The sequence below is a fragment of the Poeciliopsis prolifica genome, unplaced genomic scaffold, assembly GCF_027474105.1.
Source record: "Poeciliopsis prolifica strain line A6 unplaced genomic scaffold, Auburn_PproV2 SCAFFOLD046, whole genome shotgun sequence".
In the NCBI taxonomy this organism is placed as follows: domain Eukaryota; kingdom Metazoa; phylum Chordata; class Actinopteri; order Cyprinodontiformes; family Poeciliidae; genus Poeciliopsis; species Poeciliopsis prolifica.
The window spans coordinates 428709-446440 of NW_026562421.1; the positions used below are offsets into that span (position 1 = coordinate 428709).

The window sequence follows — 17732 nt, forward strand, 5'->3', positions numbered from 1 at the left end:
ATCCATCCTCTATTCCTCTAAACCCTTGTTGTGTCGTGTATGCCTTCCTTCTTTATGTGCGTGCATGTTCATTGAAATGCGGCATTGTAAGGTTGCTAATTAGGAACATGGAAGGACATTAGTTCGATTTGAGAGGAAGATGAGGTGAGAATTTGGGGTTGCTGACCAAGAACTGGCATCTCGGTTTTCTCTGCCATTCTATTTTAATCCAGTGTGGTTTGAGCCTCCCAAAGTCCTTTAATTACCAGCAGCTGCTAGGCATCCTCTGAATGCGAGAAGAATGAGATGGCAGAAGAAGGGGCGGTGGGACTGGAGGGGGGGATAAGAATGAGGAGAAAAGAATGTGAGAGAGGGGAGAGGGTGTTTGATGCTGCACACTCATCAGCCCACAAAACGGCGCTGCATTTTGATTGCAGCTCAAAGGGAACTCATCATCTTGAGCGCTCTTCAGCCGCAGTCCCGTGAATGTTTAGTTCAGCCTCCATCTGACCGCTGTCCAAAAAACATGGACTTATGCTGATGCTCCCGTTCTCCCCCTTGGCTTTTTTCTCCCTCTGCCTGCATCTTGTCACTATTGGATTAGCTGTCTAATCATGGCCAAAAGAAGCTTTTCCATCTAAGATTGTCCCACATCTCTGTTCTGTCTCTGTTCTCTTGACTTGCTCCCTTAATGCGAGAGAGTATGACTGGCTTTGTTCAGATTTGTCAGGATTAGCAGCAAGTCTGACTTCAGTCCAAGAGGGCTACAGTGTCGAGGTCAAAGGATACACAGCAGAGAGAGTTTGCCAAAAACAAATAAGTACATGATTATTTGTTGTGTTAAAAAAATTATATATACATGTTTGCCACACACACAAACTTGAGTTACAAGTTTATTGTAGTTTAATATGATGTCAGACTATATTTTGCACTTATAACAGCATCAGTTTTTTCTAGAAAGGCTTTTCACAACATTTAGGTGTGTGTTTATGGGAATTTTTGGTAATTTGTTCAAAACTGCTTTTGTAAGGTCAGACACTGATGTTGGATGAGAACAATTCACCTCTCTATCATTATAATCTTCTGTTAAACAAACTTCTTTCTTGATGCAGTGCAGGTATGGACCTACTAAACCCAGACTCATTCAACGGGTTGCCAGATAGACATCTCCAGTGCTCTGGACCCCATTGTTGACTTGTTTAACACACCTCACATTTTACTTTGTGGTGTGAGGCTTTGATACAGCAGCTTATGCACAGAAATCCATTGGATGAAGCCCCATACACACTCTTTCTATAGAAATATGGAGATACAGACTCTTAAAAATTGTACCAATCTGTAAACTATGCACCAGTTTGTGATTTAGATGATTTCATTTCCCCTTTGTTATAGTACTACTAATTAACTGTGGAATACTTAATTGCAAAAAACTTTCACATCTGGACCTTTTGGACAGGTGGCATCTGACCATGGTACCATGCAGGAATTCTTAGAGCTGTTTGGAGCAGTGACTCGTTCTTTCACAAATGTTTGTTCAGCTGTGGCCACTGAAGTGATCAGAATTGAATCTGTGAGCCAAAAACTGCTGGTAATACAGTATATGTGAAATCAGGTTGGCATGAGTGTGACAGCTTTGAGGTGTTGGTCTAGTATCTGCCAACAGAGTGAGTCAGCGTTTGAAGAATTTAAAAAAAAAATTCTGCTAAACTGTTTTTTTTTTTTTTTTTAACTGTTTCTTACATTTTATATGTCATCTTTAAAAAGTGTTGCTGGGGTCCTTCAGCTTACTGAAATTTCACCATTAAACAAACATCTTTATTTTGTTGTACTGCAGCTTTATTAGACAAAACCAACAAAAAGTAGATAAGAACATGAAACAAATACATATTTTTTGTTCTTTGCAGGTCTGCAAAATATGATGTGTGTATGTATAATTAGCCCAGTTTGATTTAGTTACAAAACCTTATAAGGAGCATTACTAACTTGCACATCAACACAACCTCAGCTTTTTTTGTAATGTGTGGCCACGGTTTCTAGTAAAAACAATAATTAAAAAGCAAAAAAAAGATGAAATTCTGTAAAACGAGGCTGGATGAGGACTCACAATTTGTCTCCATAACAACCATCTATGTCAAGGTTTTTGATGCCTTCGCAGGGATGCCAACAACTTTGGAGCTTGTCATACATTGACATATTTCCTTTTTCACAAATTATACACTTTTACTATCAGAAATCCTAAATGTATGCCAAAGAGGTAACATTGTCACCTTAAATCTAGTAAAACATAAAAAATCTGCATGAATAAATGTAGAAAATATTTTGATCATATTCATTTCTTACTTTTAACCTTGATTCTTTCCGTGCAGCACGGGACTGAAAAGAACAGCATATCATTTGATAACAGTGAGATCTAGCTGGAGATCAAGTCGAGATGCCTGAAAAAAAGGGCTGAATTGACTTACACTGACTTCTCCACCTGGTTATCAACAGGACTTGCCAAACCCACACGACTCTAATTCCATTATTTTAATGAGCTTAACAGCTCTTCGTGGCTGTTGCTCCAAGCTGTTGTTGGCTAAGATTACTAGATTATAATGAAAATGAGAAGTTGTTGGATCAACAAAACACAAACATTTTATTCTGGTTGTTGGCTGTGTACAGATAACACCTTATTTTTGCAAGTGATTTTCTGTGATAGGTAGACGAAACTAAAGTAAGAGAAACTGAACATGAATGGTGTGGGTGACGCACAAATCTTCAATAAAATCTAAATTAAATACCAGTTGTAGAAATCAAGTTTTATTTCTTTTCCAGCACTGTGTTTTTTCCTGATTATGTATGTATTTCAAGCAATATGTTGATCACAGGGCTACAGTACAAATTATGTCAAACATAACATCCCCTCTAATTTAGCAGTGGCAACAACAATTAACCCAGCGGTGAAAATGGCTGCTTCAGTCCATTGTAAATGTGGGGCTGTGTATCTAATGGCCACCTCATCAGCTAAAGCCTCAAGTTTGCAGACAGGGGGAGGCCACATCCATCTCCCCAATGGAGCCTAATGAGATATTGATCACAAACATGCAGTTCCATCAATATTTCCATAGATTCCTTGCACGTAAAGCTGGTACTCGGCAGCAGTACTGTACATGTGGGCAGATGACATAAAATACAGTTAAAGACCGTAAAAGCCCAGTGTGTTAGTGCATCTGTTACATGCTGCTGTTCATTTTAAGCGGCTTCCATGCCTGCTCTGCTGCCTTCTTTCTATGCTCTTCTCTCTTTTCTCACTCAAGACTGCTTAAGGCGGGATGCAGAGCACTGAGTGTCAGTTCCCTTAGTTATTCTGTTTCCCTCATGAACCTTTACCTTTAAAGCTCTCCTGGCTTGCGTAAACCTGGTATGTGAATGAGCAGCTCAGGGTGTCTGTGTATGTAGACAGACTCAGTTTACACTACAGTACTCGCTATGGGATATTGGAGATGATGTAAATTGATCGTGGCCTTGCCGTGCACAGTGTGTCCTGTGGGCCCATTCCTACAGTGACATTATCAGTGAGAACAGTCCACAGTCACAGAGCTGAGGTTGCTTTTTTAACCCCGACAAGAGCTCAGGACTGCAACCTGCATGCTACTCTGTGTCACCTCAACTATTGGTATTAGTCAGGCTGTGGTTTCTAATTTAAAATCCCATTTTAATTGCTTACATTTCTTTACTTCTTTCTGTCTTAATTCATCATTTATTTCGTATTGTTTACCCCTTTCCTCATTTCTTGCTTGTTAAATTCTATCTTGTGTGTCTTACTTTCTCTCTTATGTTTCATCCCTTCCTTTCACTACTGTTCCTTTTCCCACATTCCTGTGGTCATTCTTTCCTTCATCTCTTCTTTCTCTTGATATGTTTTCTTCCTGGCTTACATTGTTTTTTCCTTCCTCTCTTCCTTCACTCATTTTCTCCATGTTTTGGTTCCTCCTTTACTTTTGTTTGGTTCTTCCTGAATTCTTTACTTAATTTCTTCCTTATGACTCATCTGTACTTTTCTATTGCTTTTAAATCCTATTGCATATTTTCCTTCTTTACTTTTTGTTATTCCCTGCTTGATTCCATTTTTTATTCCTTGCTTTTTTTTTTCTTCCTTACTTCCTTCTTTCCTTGATTTCTTCTCTGGTTTCTTAGTTGTGAGCTCCTACTCCCCACCACCCTCCATAAACACACACACAGTCAAACATTTAGAAAACCATACTTCTGAGGTCTAAGCGCTTAGTGGGGACTAAAGCAATGGACCTCCTCTATCCTCCCTACAGTATACCTACCCTACAGGCGAACCATCTCCATTGAGCTGTCATTTTCCTCTCTACATGGCCCTTTTTCCTCCTGAGGTATGGAGGGTTTTTTTTTATGGCTCCACTTCTGTCCTCTCCTCCTGTTTTTAAACATCGTGTTCACAGCAAGAGCAGCAATCAGACAGGCCTTCGCACTTTTACTGACGTCTTCAGTCTTAAGGGAAGGGGAGATGGGGAGAGGAGGGGTAGATAGAAGAGCAAAATCTTTACCCTCTCTGCTTTCAAGGCTAAGGTGTGTGTATGTTAGTATATGTGCAAAGGTGTGTGTAACAGTGTGAAGGATTAAGTGGAAGGTGCTGCATGTGTTTATGTGAGCAAGGAAATTCCTGGATGCTTGGATTTTTTTCAGGCAATTTTTCCTTCCAATGTTATGTTTCAAGACATGTTTTTTTTATAACTATAAATAAGAATAGGATGCGAACCAAAGTCTTGTTTGGGCTATTTCTGCCTTCATGCAGTGTGGAAAGAGGTTTTACATATACATACTTCTTTTTTCTATTTTGCAGTAGCAAATGTGTAACAATCTTTGCTTCAGTGAAGACATAGGGCTGTAATAATATTCACTGCTCCTGTCTGTCACATATTTTGTCCCGTTTCACAAGAAATTTATTATATCCAGTTTGGGGTTTTAGTTTGGGATAGTGCAAAATAGTTCAAAATCGTAAAGTGGAAGAAAATGTGATGCCTAGTTTTCAATTTTTTTTAAAGAATGGCATGCTAAGTGAGCTAATTAGTAAACCACCTCTTAATAATATCTGGTTTAGACCATTCAGTTACTCATGTAAAAATGAATTGAATATGTCATTACTGCAATCTTACTTACTGTAATCATAACTTACAGATCAGAGAAATAACCGAGGGGCTTTTGGTAAATCTGGATGAACTGCGGAGATCTACAACTCAGGAAAGGGAGAATCTGTTGATTGGACAACAATAAATGCCATAAGACTGTACAACTAGCCACATGGATAACATGAAACACAAAGTTGTTCTGTTGATTTTCTTTTTTCTTTTTTTTTTAAACAAGGAAAATGTTTCAGGGATATACAAAACTCTGCACATCTCTTTGGAAGAAGCTACTTCAGCACCATGGACAGGGCTTTGATGGAACAACATCAGGGTCAACTGCCTCTAGCTTTTACTGCAGGGAAGGGAAAGCATTTACTGCTTATTACATGGAATGGACTGGGTGAAGTGGATGTATATGTGGAGAAGTGACGGAGTGTGTTTGAGCACACATGTGCGGAATGCAGTGATGAAACGTTAAGCACCAGTGAGGAAACTGAGTGACAGGCCAGACCCAGACTGGGAGATAATAGATTGTACCGAGGTTGGTGGAGTGGAGGAGGTCAGCGGGGGGGAATATGAGGAAGGCAGGACTGTCGTCAACACGCTGTGGCACACTCTTCAGCTAATGAGGGAGGCAAAGGGGTCAGCTTCTAACTACACAAAGATAATGACCGTCTCCAGAAACCATGGCAACAGCAGCCATCCTGCACGTCTCCCACCCCCGCCGCCTCACCCCTCTCGCTGCGCTCTCATCTTACTTCACCCCACCGAAACAATTCTTTTTTTCTTTTTTCCCAGAAAAAATAAAATAAAATCACACATTGTGGAAAATCAATGCAGAGCTTTTTGTCCCTTAATAACAGACCAGGATTTGCATCTGTACCTTTACAGCATTGGAGACATGCATAAAACATGGTGACACAGCCCACACCTGAAAACGCATTAAGTATAATTTTCTGCTGCTATTGTGGATGAAAAAAACCAAAGCACCTTGTTGCAGGCAGAGTAACGCCTTGTCTCAGGAAGGTATACTAATTTCAACTTGTGAAAGAGTAAGAGAAAAGGGAAAGACGTAAGCAGATAATGGGGAGAGAGGCATAAGCTAAATACAGCAGAGATGGAGTCAAACGTGTTCACTGAACAGGAGAGAGAACTTTTAAAAAGGCAAAAAATCAATTACATAAGAATGGAAATAAGAAACCAGGTAATCATTTCTCCATTTTTCCCAAAGGAATACTCTACAAAAGAGTGTTTATGCATGTGCATGACTTTATGTGTGTTGTGTTCATGTGTGAGGTTTCCTTTGCCTGAGTCTGCTTCAACTTTTGACAACATAATTACACACAGAGGCTCGGGATGAAGATGTAGCTTAGTCTGTCTGTGTGAGACTGTGTGGTTAAGGAGCATGATACGAGCCCTAACACATGCCAACACACGCACTCACACACTCGCAGAAGTACATTAGCACCCTGGACAACGGCTGACTCATCAGAGTCCAATTAAAGCTGCTGTGACCAGTCAGCCAGTTAGCCAAACGCCAACACTGCTGGGTTGGTTGACGATAGAGAGCTTTTGGTGTAACGGTGTGGAAGGAGCACTCAGTTTTAATGGGAAAGAGGAGGCAGAGTTTTAATGAGGGATGTAGCCGTGTCGTTTGCTTCTTGATACCCTGTCTGGCCATTAGGAGCTCTTACGACAAAGCACCTTTCAATTTGCACTAGTTAAGTCTGCAAAGTTATTCTTTGATTGATGGATCAGTTTCTGGGTGCATAGATCATTGTAGCTCAGTTGTGGATTGTTAAACTATTGATTCTGCTTGAACTTTCTCACTTTATGTCAAGCAATAAACGTCAATGTATGTTACTGAGATTTTATGTGATGCATCAAGAAAATGTAAAGTATAATTGTGAAGTGGAGGGGAAACAAAGGATGGTTTGAAATCTTTGCACAAATAGAATTCTGAAAAGTGTGGGATACATTTGTACTCACATTGCTTAAGGTAAATGAAACTTACTTCAGTAACATTTCTCCATCTACTACTGTGTCAGTTTTTATTTTTTCTTTGTTTTATTTAATTCATTTACAGTTCTAAATGGACATATTATAAAATGTATACATATGTTTTGAATGAAAAGGAGTAGTTTAAAGAAAATAATCTTAGTCTAAAAGTCAATTTATTTTTACTATGCCATAAGCAACTTAGCATTATTTAGCCATCCATATAGATCCATAATTTTAATGACACTTTTTTTATCTACTTAGATTCTTAAACTAATTTAGCAATTTTCTTTTCTCAGCCTTGGTTAGTCAATTGTAGTGTCAAAAAAGGCAAATAAACAAATGTATTTCTTTTCCCCATCCAGATGCTCTCAAAGGAATCGATGTGAGCGTGCAGATGAGCCGTATCGTTTTGCTGCCTCTCTCAGCCAGTGTGTGAAGGCCACCGTCTTTCCTGACAGCATTGCAGTGTCCGAACCTAGCGTGCCTGTAAGTTTACTCACATTCCTATACACTGTGCATATAAATGGTGCTCCTGAAACAATAAATGCAAAAGAGCCAGAATGGTTTGAATCAATCCACCGAGAAGTTCACATGGTTGTGATTGTGGCTGATGCATAAACATTAAATGTGAAGGTTTATTTATTTTATTTTTTAAGAGCTTTATGTGGGCGTTTTAGGCATGCATATGTTCATTTGTTTCAGAGCAGTCAATATTTGTGCCAAGACATGTTTGTGTGGGCGAATGTGTAGGCGGTAAAGTTGCGAGGGTGAAGAAGAGTACAGTACATTATTTCCACGTGGACTGAGTCAAAACGGCCAGAGATCACCAGTGAAAGTTGTGGAGAAAGCTCTTCATCTTTAGTAAGAACTCTGTTACATACTTTGGCTTTATCAACCCATATTGACAAAGGGTCATTTTCTGTTCAGAGTTTGCAGATTGTTTTGCTTACAGTAGCTTTGGGATATTAGAAAATGTAAAATTTATGTGAACTTTGGAAGCATTCTTCTCAAAGTGGCTGCATTGGAACTTTCTAAAAATGTCTAAATTGTTTCCAGTACTTTTTGGCCAAGTTTGCAAAGTGCTATGAAGTTCTGCCACTTAAATATAGCCTTAGTACCTGTGTCATTGAAGATAAGTTCACTTACGATGCTGCTGACTATTACCTTGGCAAGCCCTTCTAGTCTTCAGGCACTACTCAGCAGAGCCTTTCAAACTGGACCAACTATTAGCACTAGATAACCCACATTTCTACTTTCTTGCAATCTTAAAAACTGGAACAGGAGAAAACTGTGTGAAAATAGAATTTGGTGTGAAGATATTTTTAAGCGTACCAATCACAGGTATGAAGTTAGAGTTATGTTGCTTAGATTTATTTGTTTATTGTAAAATCATCTGAATATGTGTAAGTTGGAAACCAAAAATAAGTCTTTCTGTCATCTGTCCATCCATACTTGTATTTATATGGATTTGCAACTCAAAAAATGTCTAAAATGTGATCAAATCCAAGCCAAACTGTTTATTGGATAATAGTCAAGGTACTCTTCCATCTTGCCAAATATAGTATATTCCAATTTGAATCAGCGTGAAGCAGGCTTTTGCTTTAAAGTAAAAAAAAAAAAAGATCTTTATATGAACTAAAGTATGCTTATTTTAACACAATTATTTCCTGCCACTATTCTATACAATATACACAATATACTCTGCTTAAAGGTTGTTGCCTCTTCTCTTGGTTTGTGTATGTATTTTTACTGCTAGTGATATAACTTTATTATTAGTCCCCTATTAAAACTAAAGCTTGTGAATTTTTATTCTTATGGGCAATGCATGGCAGATGCACTTGAAATCAAAGAGCTTTAAATCACTATTGCTGTTTTCTTCATGATTACGCATATAAATGTCAAACACTTTGATGTATCATTGCTCTTGGAAAACAGTGTAAATAATTTACAAACACAGATTTCTGTATTCCTTTTGCTGTTTTGCTTAATAAAAGTCAAAATGAATTTTTGACTTTTAAAACAGGTCTTTCTAAAAACAAAAAAACAAGCAATCAGTAGGACAGAGAAAACATGTGCATAAACAATGAAGAACAAAATAATTCAGAGCACCTTTGCAGAGGAAATTAGCATCAGGAATATCCAGAAATAAATCTGCTGTAGTTGTATGACTCGATGATGTCAGTATGGGCCAAAATATCAAGAATGATTTTGGCCTGTCATTGATATTGAAGGTAGTTCTGAAAGCAGCATGGGTTCAATTTGGCACAGGCAAGGTTTGCCCATATAATCTGGCTTGTTGGTGTCAACTGAGGTTTAAACTATAGCTGTTTTCATTCCTTTGAATGCAGCTTCATCGCCCAGGTTCCAAGCCCCAGCTTAAAATAGACCTTGCATCATCCCTTTGTTCGTGTCTTTTTAATTAAACTCAGCTGACATTACCCTGCTGGCCACTTTGCAGAATGTCAGTTGGCTATATTAGTCATTTCCTACCTGTCAGCCACACCTGCTGCAGGGTCATCTCACCTAACCAATCAGAGCAAATTTACCCAGCTCCCAAATCCCAGAGATGCAAACACCCCTCTCCATGACAACACAGTCTTCATATGAAATTATGCTCGCTAAAAATCTGCCATCAATTAGGTGGTAGGTTACTGCCAAGCTGCAAAAACACCCACCACCAGCATCATCATGGAAGGCAGCAAAACAAAAAAGAGCAATATAGCACAATACTTTGAAACATGCTTACTCTTTCTCACTTTGTGTGTAAAGTCTGTATGAAAAATTTGAGTGTTTAACTGTATATGTGTGTATGTACGTGCCAATGATGAGAGCTAATTAATGTGAGAGCTTGCTCGGGAAATCCGAAATTGAACAAAAGACATTGATTGCTGTGATTGCTGTAATCAAGGATCTCTCTGACACCTCGCAGCGAAGCAACACAAACATGGGTGAAGCTAAACAGGAGGAAGACGAGAGGTCCTCAGCAGAAAAAGAGAAATCATCCCACCTCTCGACGTGCGTCGGGAGTAAGGCAGTTAACGAGGGAGGCAGCACGATCCGCTGCCGGAGTAGTTTTCTTGAAAAGACATGCAGTTAGTCTGCTCAGCTGCCTCACCCATCCGAGCAGCCCCGCTGTGTTTAGTAAGAGGCAGATAAAACAATGGAAAACTTCAAGAACTGTGGCCCAAAAATAACTAATAAAACAAGGCTGCGAAATGCCATGGTGATAATTATCCGCACTGCCTTTCTTGGCTGGAGAGCCAGATCACACACCCTGTGCTGAATGCCTTTATTTATAGATAGAGCTGTTGGAAAGTCCAGCCCCAGTGTCACTGCTTTCAAATGCCTGTATGTGCATATGTATATGCAAACTTTGTTTCTTTTTTCTTTGTTTCCTTCTTTCTTTCTTTCCCCTTTGTCTTCCTTTCTTTCACAACTAATAAATTCAAGTTCTTTAGAACAGAACAAAGTAAATTAAATTGATTTAGTCAGTTTTGTATTCTTCAGTTGGTTCCATGTATTTCTTCATAATATAATGTAAAACCAAATGGAGGTGTAGAATCTAAATCTAGTCATATTTTTTTTCTGATTCACAGGCTTTTAAGTCCCACAAACAATATTTGGCAAAGCAGTTTGGCAGCAATTGCCAACAGCACTGTTTTCTTTTTTTTTTTTTCTTTTTTGAAGCTAGCACTGCTGCTCTGAAGTCGGTACATTTCTTCAAAATTTCTACGTGGACTATCTTGTGCCTTGACCAGTCATATAACCTTCACCATAGCTGGTGTTGCTAATAAAAAAAGTTTTTTTTTTTAGTACCTAAATTTTTCTCCATGAATAGGATTTCTGTTATGTGTGAAAATGTTTTCTAGAGATTTGGTCAGTGGCCAAAATTCTGTGTCTAGATTGGTCACAAAGTAATGAGCTGTTTCTCTGTCCCATGTGCAGCTGCTGGTGAAGGTGAGCGATGTCCCAGACCTTTCTGTGGGCATCACCTGCTCCTTTGGCAACTTGACAGAGATTGAGGGAAACGTAAACGGCAACCAGATACTCTGTGTGTCTCCTGCTGCGAAGGACGTCCCGCTCATACCGACTGACCAAGGTAGATATAAAACATTTATACATTTATTGCTTAAAAGGAAAAAATCTCCAAAAGTTGACTGTGTTGTCTACATTTAGGGTACTTTATTGTTAACAATAAAATCAACAACAGTGACATTAGATCTAAAACACATTACCCTGCTAAGACTGCTCTCATCCTGATCTCTTGTCCTGTCTATGGGGATTTGAAAACATCTTCCTCATGCCTGTCAGTACATTAATATTAAAACGTAAGGGCTCAGGAAGGAATCCCGGGGCTGTAAAATGAAGAATTGTTTCCTTATGAACTCTAAAGCTGGTCATTTCTGTTGTTAGTTCAGCATGAGTCAAACTTCTTTTTCCAGTTCTGAAAGATGGCTGCCTGGACTGCAGTCTGGACAAAATGGGTGCCTTTATGTATGATGATGTGTTTCTAGCAGCACTCTCACACCATTTTTAGCTGTGTGGAGTGGAGACGGTTAAACCATCAACAAAAGCAATGTTGATTTTATCAATTGTAATGACTTTTTTTACTTTTTAGCCTTTCCTTGCATGTTATTTATTCAGCTGTGCAATGATTATTCACCTGGTCACTGACACAGATCCTTCTTTAGGATGAAATGATCAGATGAGCCAATGCTTTATCAAAACTTAGTAAATGGGACTGCAGCTTAAATTACCATTGTGCATCAAAGCAAAAATTCATCTCTTAGGCTACAAACTAAGATGTCTATCAGTACTGTTCATAGCATGGAAGTCTTCATATTTCTGTAGGCATTCCAAGAACACATATAAAGTAAATTTATTCCAAGATCTCAGTCAAGCTACAGGAGGGAGAAACATACAGTACGAATATTGAAACTTGTTATTCAACAACATCATCTCAGGTGAAGATGGCCACAATGTGAAAAAGTAAACACACTAAATAATAGATCATAATCAGATTGTGAAAACCAATGTGTGTTAGAGGTGGTTTGGTGAATCCCCATCCCCTCTCCTGCTTTGAGTAAATGACAGCCCTGTTTGCCCCGAACTCCCAGAGGAGATGGTGCATCGGCTCTAATATAAGTGTTTTCCCTCAGGTAAATGTCAGCCAGTCCTCCTGTTAAGTCCCACCATCGTCCCACCAGCTATCCATCTGCCTGTTTACTCCTCCATTTTCCCCTCTCCATCCATTCCCATGGGAACCCCCTCCGTCTTCTGTCCCTTTAGCGAGTCTTTCCAGACACCGCTTGACAACACTGATTGTGCTGTGGTGATGACCTGAGGGGAAATGTGACAAGAGTAGAGGAACAGAGAACAGGAAATGAGACCAAAAAGGGAGCAGAGGAATGCATGATAAAGAACAGGGCAGAAATTAGAGGGAAATTCTCTAAAGGAGAGCTGACAAAGAGGTCAGTGGAAAACTGAGGACACTGCACTCATTAAAGAAAAAAGCTAGACCTCTTTTCCACTAAGAAAAATGTTCATAGAGGAGGTTTAATACCAAGAAGACCTCCATATATGCTTGCCGGATCCTTAGAGACCAATGTGTGTTAGAATTTGGCCATGAGACTGCTGTTTAGACTTGTGCGAAACAAATCCTGATTCCCAGCAGGTGCTCAGAGTGCTGAGGGTTACTGAAGCCTCCCACACACTGAATGTCATCAAATTCAGGCTCATGTAAACATCCACACACGTATGAAGCCCACAATGTAATGACTGCGAGCTATAGGGACAAAGAAAATGCAGACAAACAAATTTACATCATAGTGAGCGATTTTGTTCAACGTTAGGATTTTTATTTGTATTGCTTCCTGCTATAACAATGCTTGGAGCGACTTTGGTGTCTGATCTAGCTGAAAAAAACACTTTAGAAACTCAAAAATGTTCAAAGACTTTGCTGAATCTGAAGTTTTACTGCATCATTGAACTTCCATCTAGAGGTGAGGTTCAAATAAGTTTCTCTTTACAGATGAGAACAACTTTGAATCACTCAAAGGGTTTATCCAAATAAGGGTATTGGAAGAATTAATCTTTGAACAAATGTATCTTGAGCACTATTCTTCTGGATTCACATCATAGCTGCAAAGCACAGTAATAAGAAACTCACTCTGAGCTAGTGTTAGACATTTTTCTGTTTCAAACTGCACTTGTTTGTCTGAACCATTGGATCCTGTGTCATTTTGATTGTTTGTAGGAGACAAATCAATGACCAAAAAGCCTGGAGCCACCATGGCAACCACCAACTTTGTTCATGCTAATGCTGCCCCTAAGAGTAAAAGTAATGCTCACATACTTTACATAATTGGTTTATGAGGGAGATTAAAAGAAAAGTTTAGCACAATAGAACTGATTTAGTTATGCATTCAAAATAAAAATAACACTTTCACATGAGAGGCTCAGACTTGCATATATCCTCTGTGGAAGCAAATATGAAAGCAAATATTCACAACTTAAGTGAGATTTAATGAAGTCTGCTGTTGAAAAACTATAATTTTGTTACATTTTATTAAACGTTCCAAATTTTGACAATGTCTGTGACTTATGAAAATGATGATCTGTTGTCTGCTTTCTTTCAGACTGGTCAGGTGTTGAGCTGAGGCTCAACTCTAAGGAGACTGGTCAGATGCTCATCAGCACTGAGATTAAGTTTTACAACTGTAGTGTCCACCAGCTGTGAGTATCACCCTCTATTTCAACCCTTTCCCAAAAACATTCTCCCAAATATTCCCCTGAAAAGCCCTGAATCGATGCTCTGGGATCTAGTTTCAGATCTGTCTTCATCTCGTCTTGCCAACCCTCTAAAAATAACCTCAGTAGAAGTAATGTAGTATGATCTCTTTTTCTCCCAGTGCCCCATTGTTTCTGCATTGTTGTGCTAATGAATCTTTCTTTCTCAAACATGCTGATGTACAATACCCCCAGCTCTCGGTGTAACGGGTCCTTAGAAGAGAATTTTCCACCCATTTTCATGCTGTGTCTGTCCCTGATTGATTGATGTTGCCTTGAATCCCTGGTTTGGAGATCTCAGTGTCGGCGCTGCCTTTGCAATTCTTCACTTTATTCCACTGAGACAGACTCTGTTTGTACAAGATCCAAAGGCCACTCTGACTTGGTGAAATGGAAAGATGAGGCAGTAGAGTAAGGCTGGTGAAGCAGAGCTGCAGGAATGATAGCATGTCATATTATCCTTTGACTACCCCCTTGACATTAAAACAAAATGTTTTAGCCATTGGGCAGTGTTACTCTGAGTCTCTCTTCTTTCATTTCTTCCCCTGCTGCCCAGAAATCCTATTGGGATGGCACAGAATGGAATTACCAGCTCTCTAACATCAGCGCGATTAACCAGGAATGACAAACACACGCATACACACAGTCACACACACTCAAAAGCTCAGAGACGGATGCATACACTTGAAAAGGGCACAGGCTCGTCTTTGCATGCCTTGATGCCAAGTCTTGCTCCCCCCTTGCCGTCCCTTTTACACACATGTTCGGCTCTGTTTGCCTGAAGGTGAAAACACCCTATTCTTCTAGCCTAGCCCAGTTGCCAGAAGTTCCTCCCAAGCTTTTGCACCAATAAATATTTAACAACAAGCAAGTGTGTATAACTCAACCTTGTCAGTGAGAGTGAAAGCAAGCCGACACTAAGACGTGCTTGTTGAACAACTGTCCATAAACACACAGTGTGGCGAAGCAATCACAATCGCTGAATTAAAAAAAAAAAAAACAAAACTTCTATAATTTTTATTGATAAACATATGAAATGACACAAGGGTTGTAAAACAAAGAATAATCTTTACATGATTTTAAGTTTAGGACTCAGGCAAGAGCCTATTTTTGGCAAATGGATCGAAGGTTTCCCAAATTGTTTTAATTAATCGACAGAGTAGAATTATGTTTTAGATGTTTGGGCCATCTATAAAGTGTTATTATTATGCCTAGCTCATTGTAAGGTGGTCCAGATGCATAAAGTTTTTCTTTGTGTGTTTTCACTAATAGAGTAATGGTTTGACAAAACTTTTCCACAGTGACTCAATAATGAAGATATATCTGACTCAGGTTTAACCAGTCTTAATATTTCATATTTTCAAGCAGAGGTGGTTAAATGCATCCCAGTCTGTTTTAATATTGCAGATCTCATTACACCACTGATTGACACATGCAGCTACAAACTTCAGTTAACTTCCATATTGTTTTATATTGTTTTATGACTAGTGGTTTTCTGAAGTGCTAGACTAACATTAGCATGTTACTTTCTGTGTTAGCATGAGTTGTTTATAATTTGGCTCATGGCATTTGTCAGTTATTTTCCACCTCATAAACGGTAGCCATGGCTCACTAACAATGTGACTCACATTACCTCAGAAGCAACACTGCAACAACCAGTACTGGAAGTGGAACCTATTCAGTAACTACAACACTCGAGCGCCTCAAATCTGCTACTCAATATAGCAGATTTGATTGAGACCCAAATCTGTTACATTGAGTTGAATCATGACATTCCAATCTATCATGTGTTAATCATCTATCCAGCCAGAAATATTATATGACAGCTGAGATTGAATCAGTAAACCTAGACAAATATGAGGAAATTGAACAAAATTTGTCCTGCAAGTAAGTGAAACCACCTCTTAACCTCCAGCAATCTAACTTAAGTGAGTGTAGTTACTTGCTAATTTTACATTCCAGAAACCACACTTGCTTAATTTGTTTTCCCATATAAGTTAATTCCACTATGGCATCTTAAAATAAACCCCTCCACACGTATAGTTACTAATATGGGCTTTCAGTATTCGGTTTGTGTCAGTAGGTAGCTAGAGTTGTAAATGTTACAGTCTCTACTATAGCTTCCTGTGGAAGGAATCTAGAAATAATCTTTGCATTGTTGCAAAGCAGAAGGTAACAACCACGATTGGTTCATTTGATAAGTGTTTACATTTTTCTCAAATTCCAACCCCCCTGTGGAAAATAAATATTAAATGTCACCAACTGAATCAGGTTTGCTTTATGTACTAACACTGTTCCGCCTGCAGTTATGTTCTCAATTTAAAACCCTTGCCAGAATTTCTCTATGCTCTGTTCAATTCTTATACACATTGTCTCTACTCAGCATCCTCCTCCCGTTGTGCATTGTTGAAAGTCATTAATAATGAGTGTTGTTCACCATGTATTACGCTCCTGCAAGCTCACTGAACTAGTTTCTGTAAAGAAGCTTTTATTTGCAGTCATAATACTCTGACCAACCTTACAAACCCTGCAGCTAAGCCTGGATCTGGGCTTCTGAGGGCTTTCTAATGGAATGATTTCTGTTTTTTGTAGCACTTTTATTTTAGGGATGTATATAAATAATTTGCCGAGAAGGGTTTGTGTTGTACTTGTGGTAAATTGTAATGAGTTTTTTACAATCCTGTGGGAGAATTTTGGACTGCTCTTTTTTTCCCATAATTGTTTTTATTCAGTTACAGTGGAATATTGTGTGCAGGAACATCCTACTTAAGATCCATTCAGAATAAGTTAATCAAATTTAAGTCAAGACTTGGAATCTCTAAATTCTGCATATTTTTTTAGACATTCAGAGAACAATGCTTTGGTTAATGTCCTTCTACACAATGCAAGCATTCTCAAACTTGCGGTCAAAATTTTGCATTTTCCTTAAGGATTTCCAGGTACAAACTAGAATTTATTTTGTTCATTGTGAAAAATATTCTGGGTCCTACAGTAATAAAACAACATCAGGATGGTATAAAACCATCCTAGTTTCTATAGATGGTATAAAATCATCTAATTTGACTGTCGGTGTGAATTTCTTTTGTTAAACTGTTTGTTTTATACCATCTGTAAAGGAATGCATGTTTTTTCCAATGTTCCTCTTGTTCTGTCAGAACACTACATTTTGTTTTTCTACAGCCTTTGAAATCATAAGAATGTTTTTAGAAATTAAGATACAATAGTGGATTTTACCTTGGAACTTTTCCATAGATACAATTATCTTGCTATTTCATAAATGCTGATCTTAGAAGTTGGTTAGGCTTATGACATTGTTCTGGTTTATTTTATCTGACTTTCTCATTAAGAAAAAGTCAGATGAAAAAGTCTCAAGAGTCATCAATCACTCTTGAGATGATTTTGGGAAACTGGGAAGGTTCACTTTGTTTTGTTCATGGATAATGGCTCTTCCTGTGGTTTTTTGGATTCCAAAAGCCTTCACAGGAATGCACATTGGGAGTTTTATGGCGAGTCTTGTCAAATACTGTGTTAGCTGGTGCCTTTAACACACTTTAGGTCCTTTGTGCAGAAGTTCAGAGACGAAACATAATACTGGACTCCAGCTTTGGATAGCTTCAAAACTCTCTTTAATAGAATCTCTGGAGACTTTGCCTTTTCGTGTGGGCTGCTGACAAGACACAGCTGGTAAAGCTTGTATGATTTAAAAAAAAGTACAGCTAGTTTTTTGACGTGCATGTGACACTGCTGATGAGCATTGCCATGTAATTTTGTACCCATTTCAACACTTATATATGACAATGGATAGGTTTGTCATGTAAGTTTTGCTCATTG

At 38.7% G+C, this 17732-nt stretch overlaps 1 protein-coding gene across 3 annotated transcripts in view; it reads left to right on the forward strand.

The window, feature by feature from the left end:
- Positions 1–17732, forward strand: part of plxna2 (plexin A2) — a 200909-nt gene that overhangs the window by 114717 nt on the left and 68460 nt on the right. For all 3 annotated transcript variants that reach the window (XM_055056717.1, XM_055056716.1, XM_055056718.1), the window contains 3 exons: positions 7475–7598; positions 11058–11211; positions 13751–13847. In XM_055056717.1, the coding sequence (XP_054912692.1) occupies positions 7475–7598; positions 11058–11211; positions 13751–13847 (375 nt within the window). The remainder of the gene's footprint in view (positions 1–7474; positions 7599–11057; positions 11212–13750; positions 13848–17732) is intronic.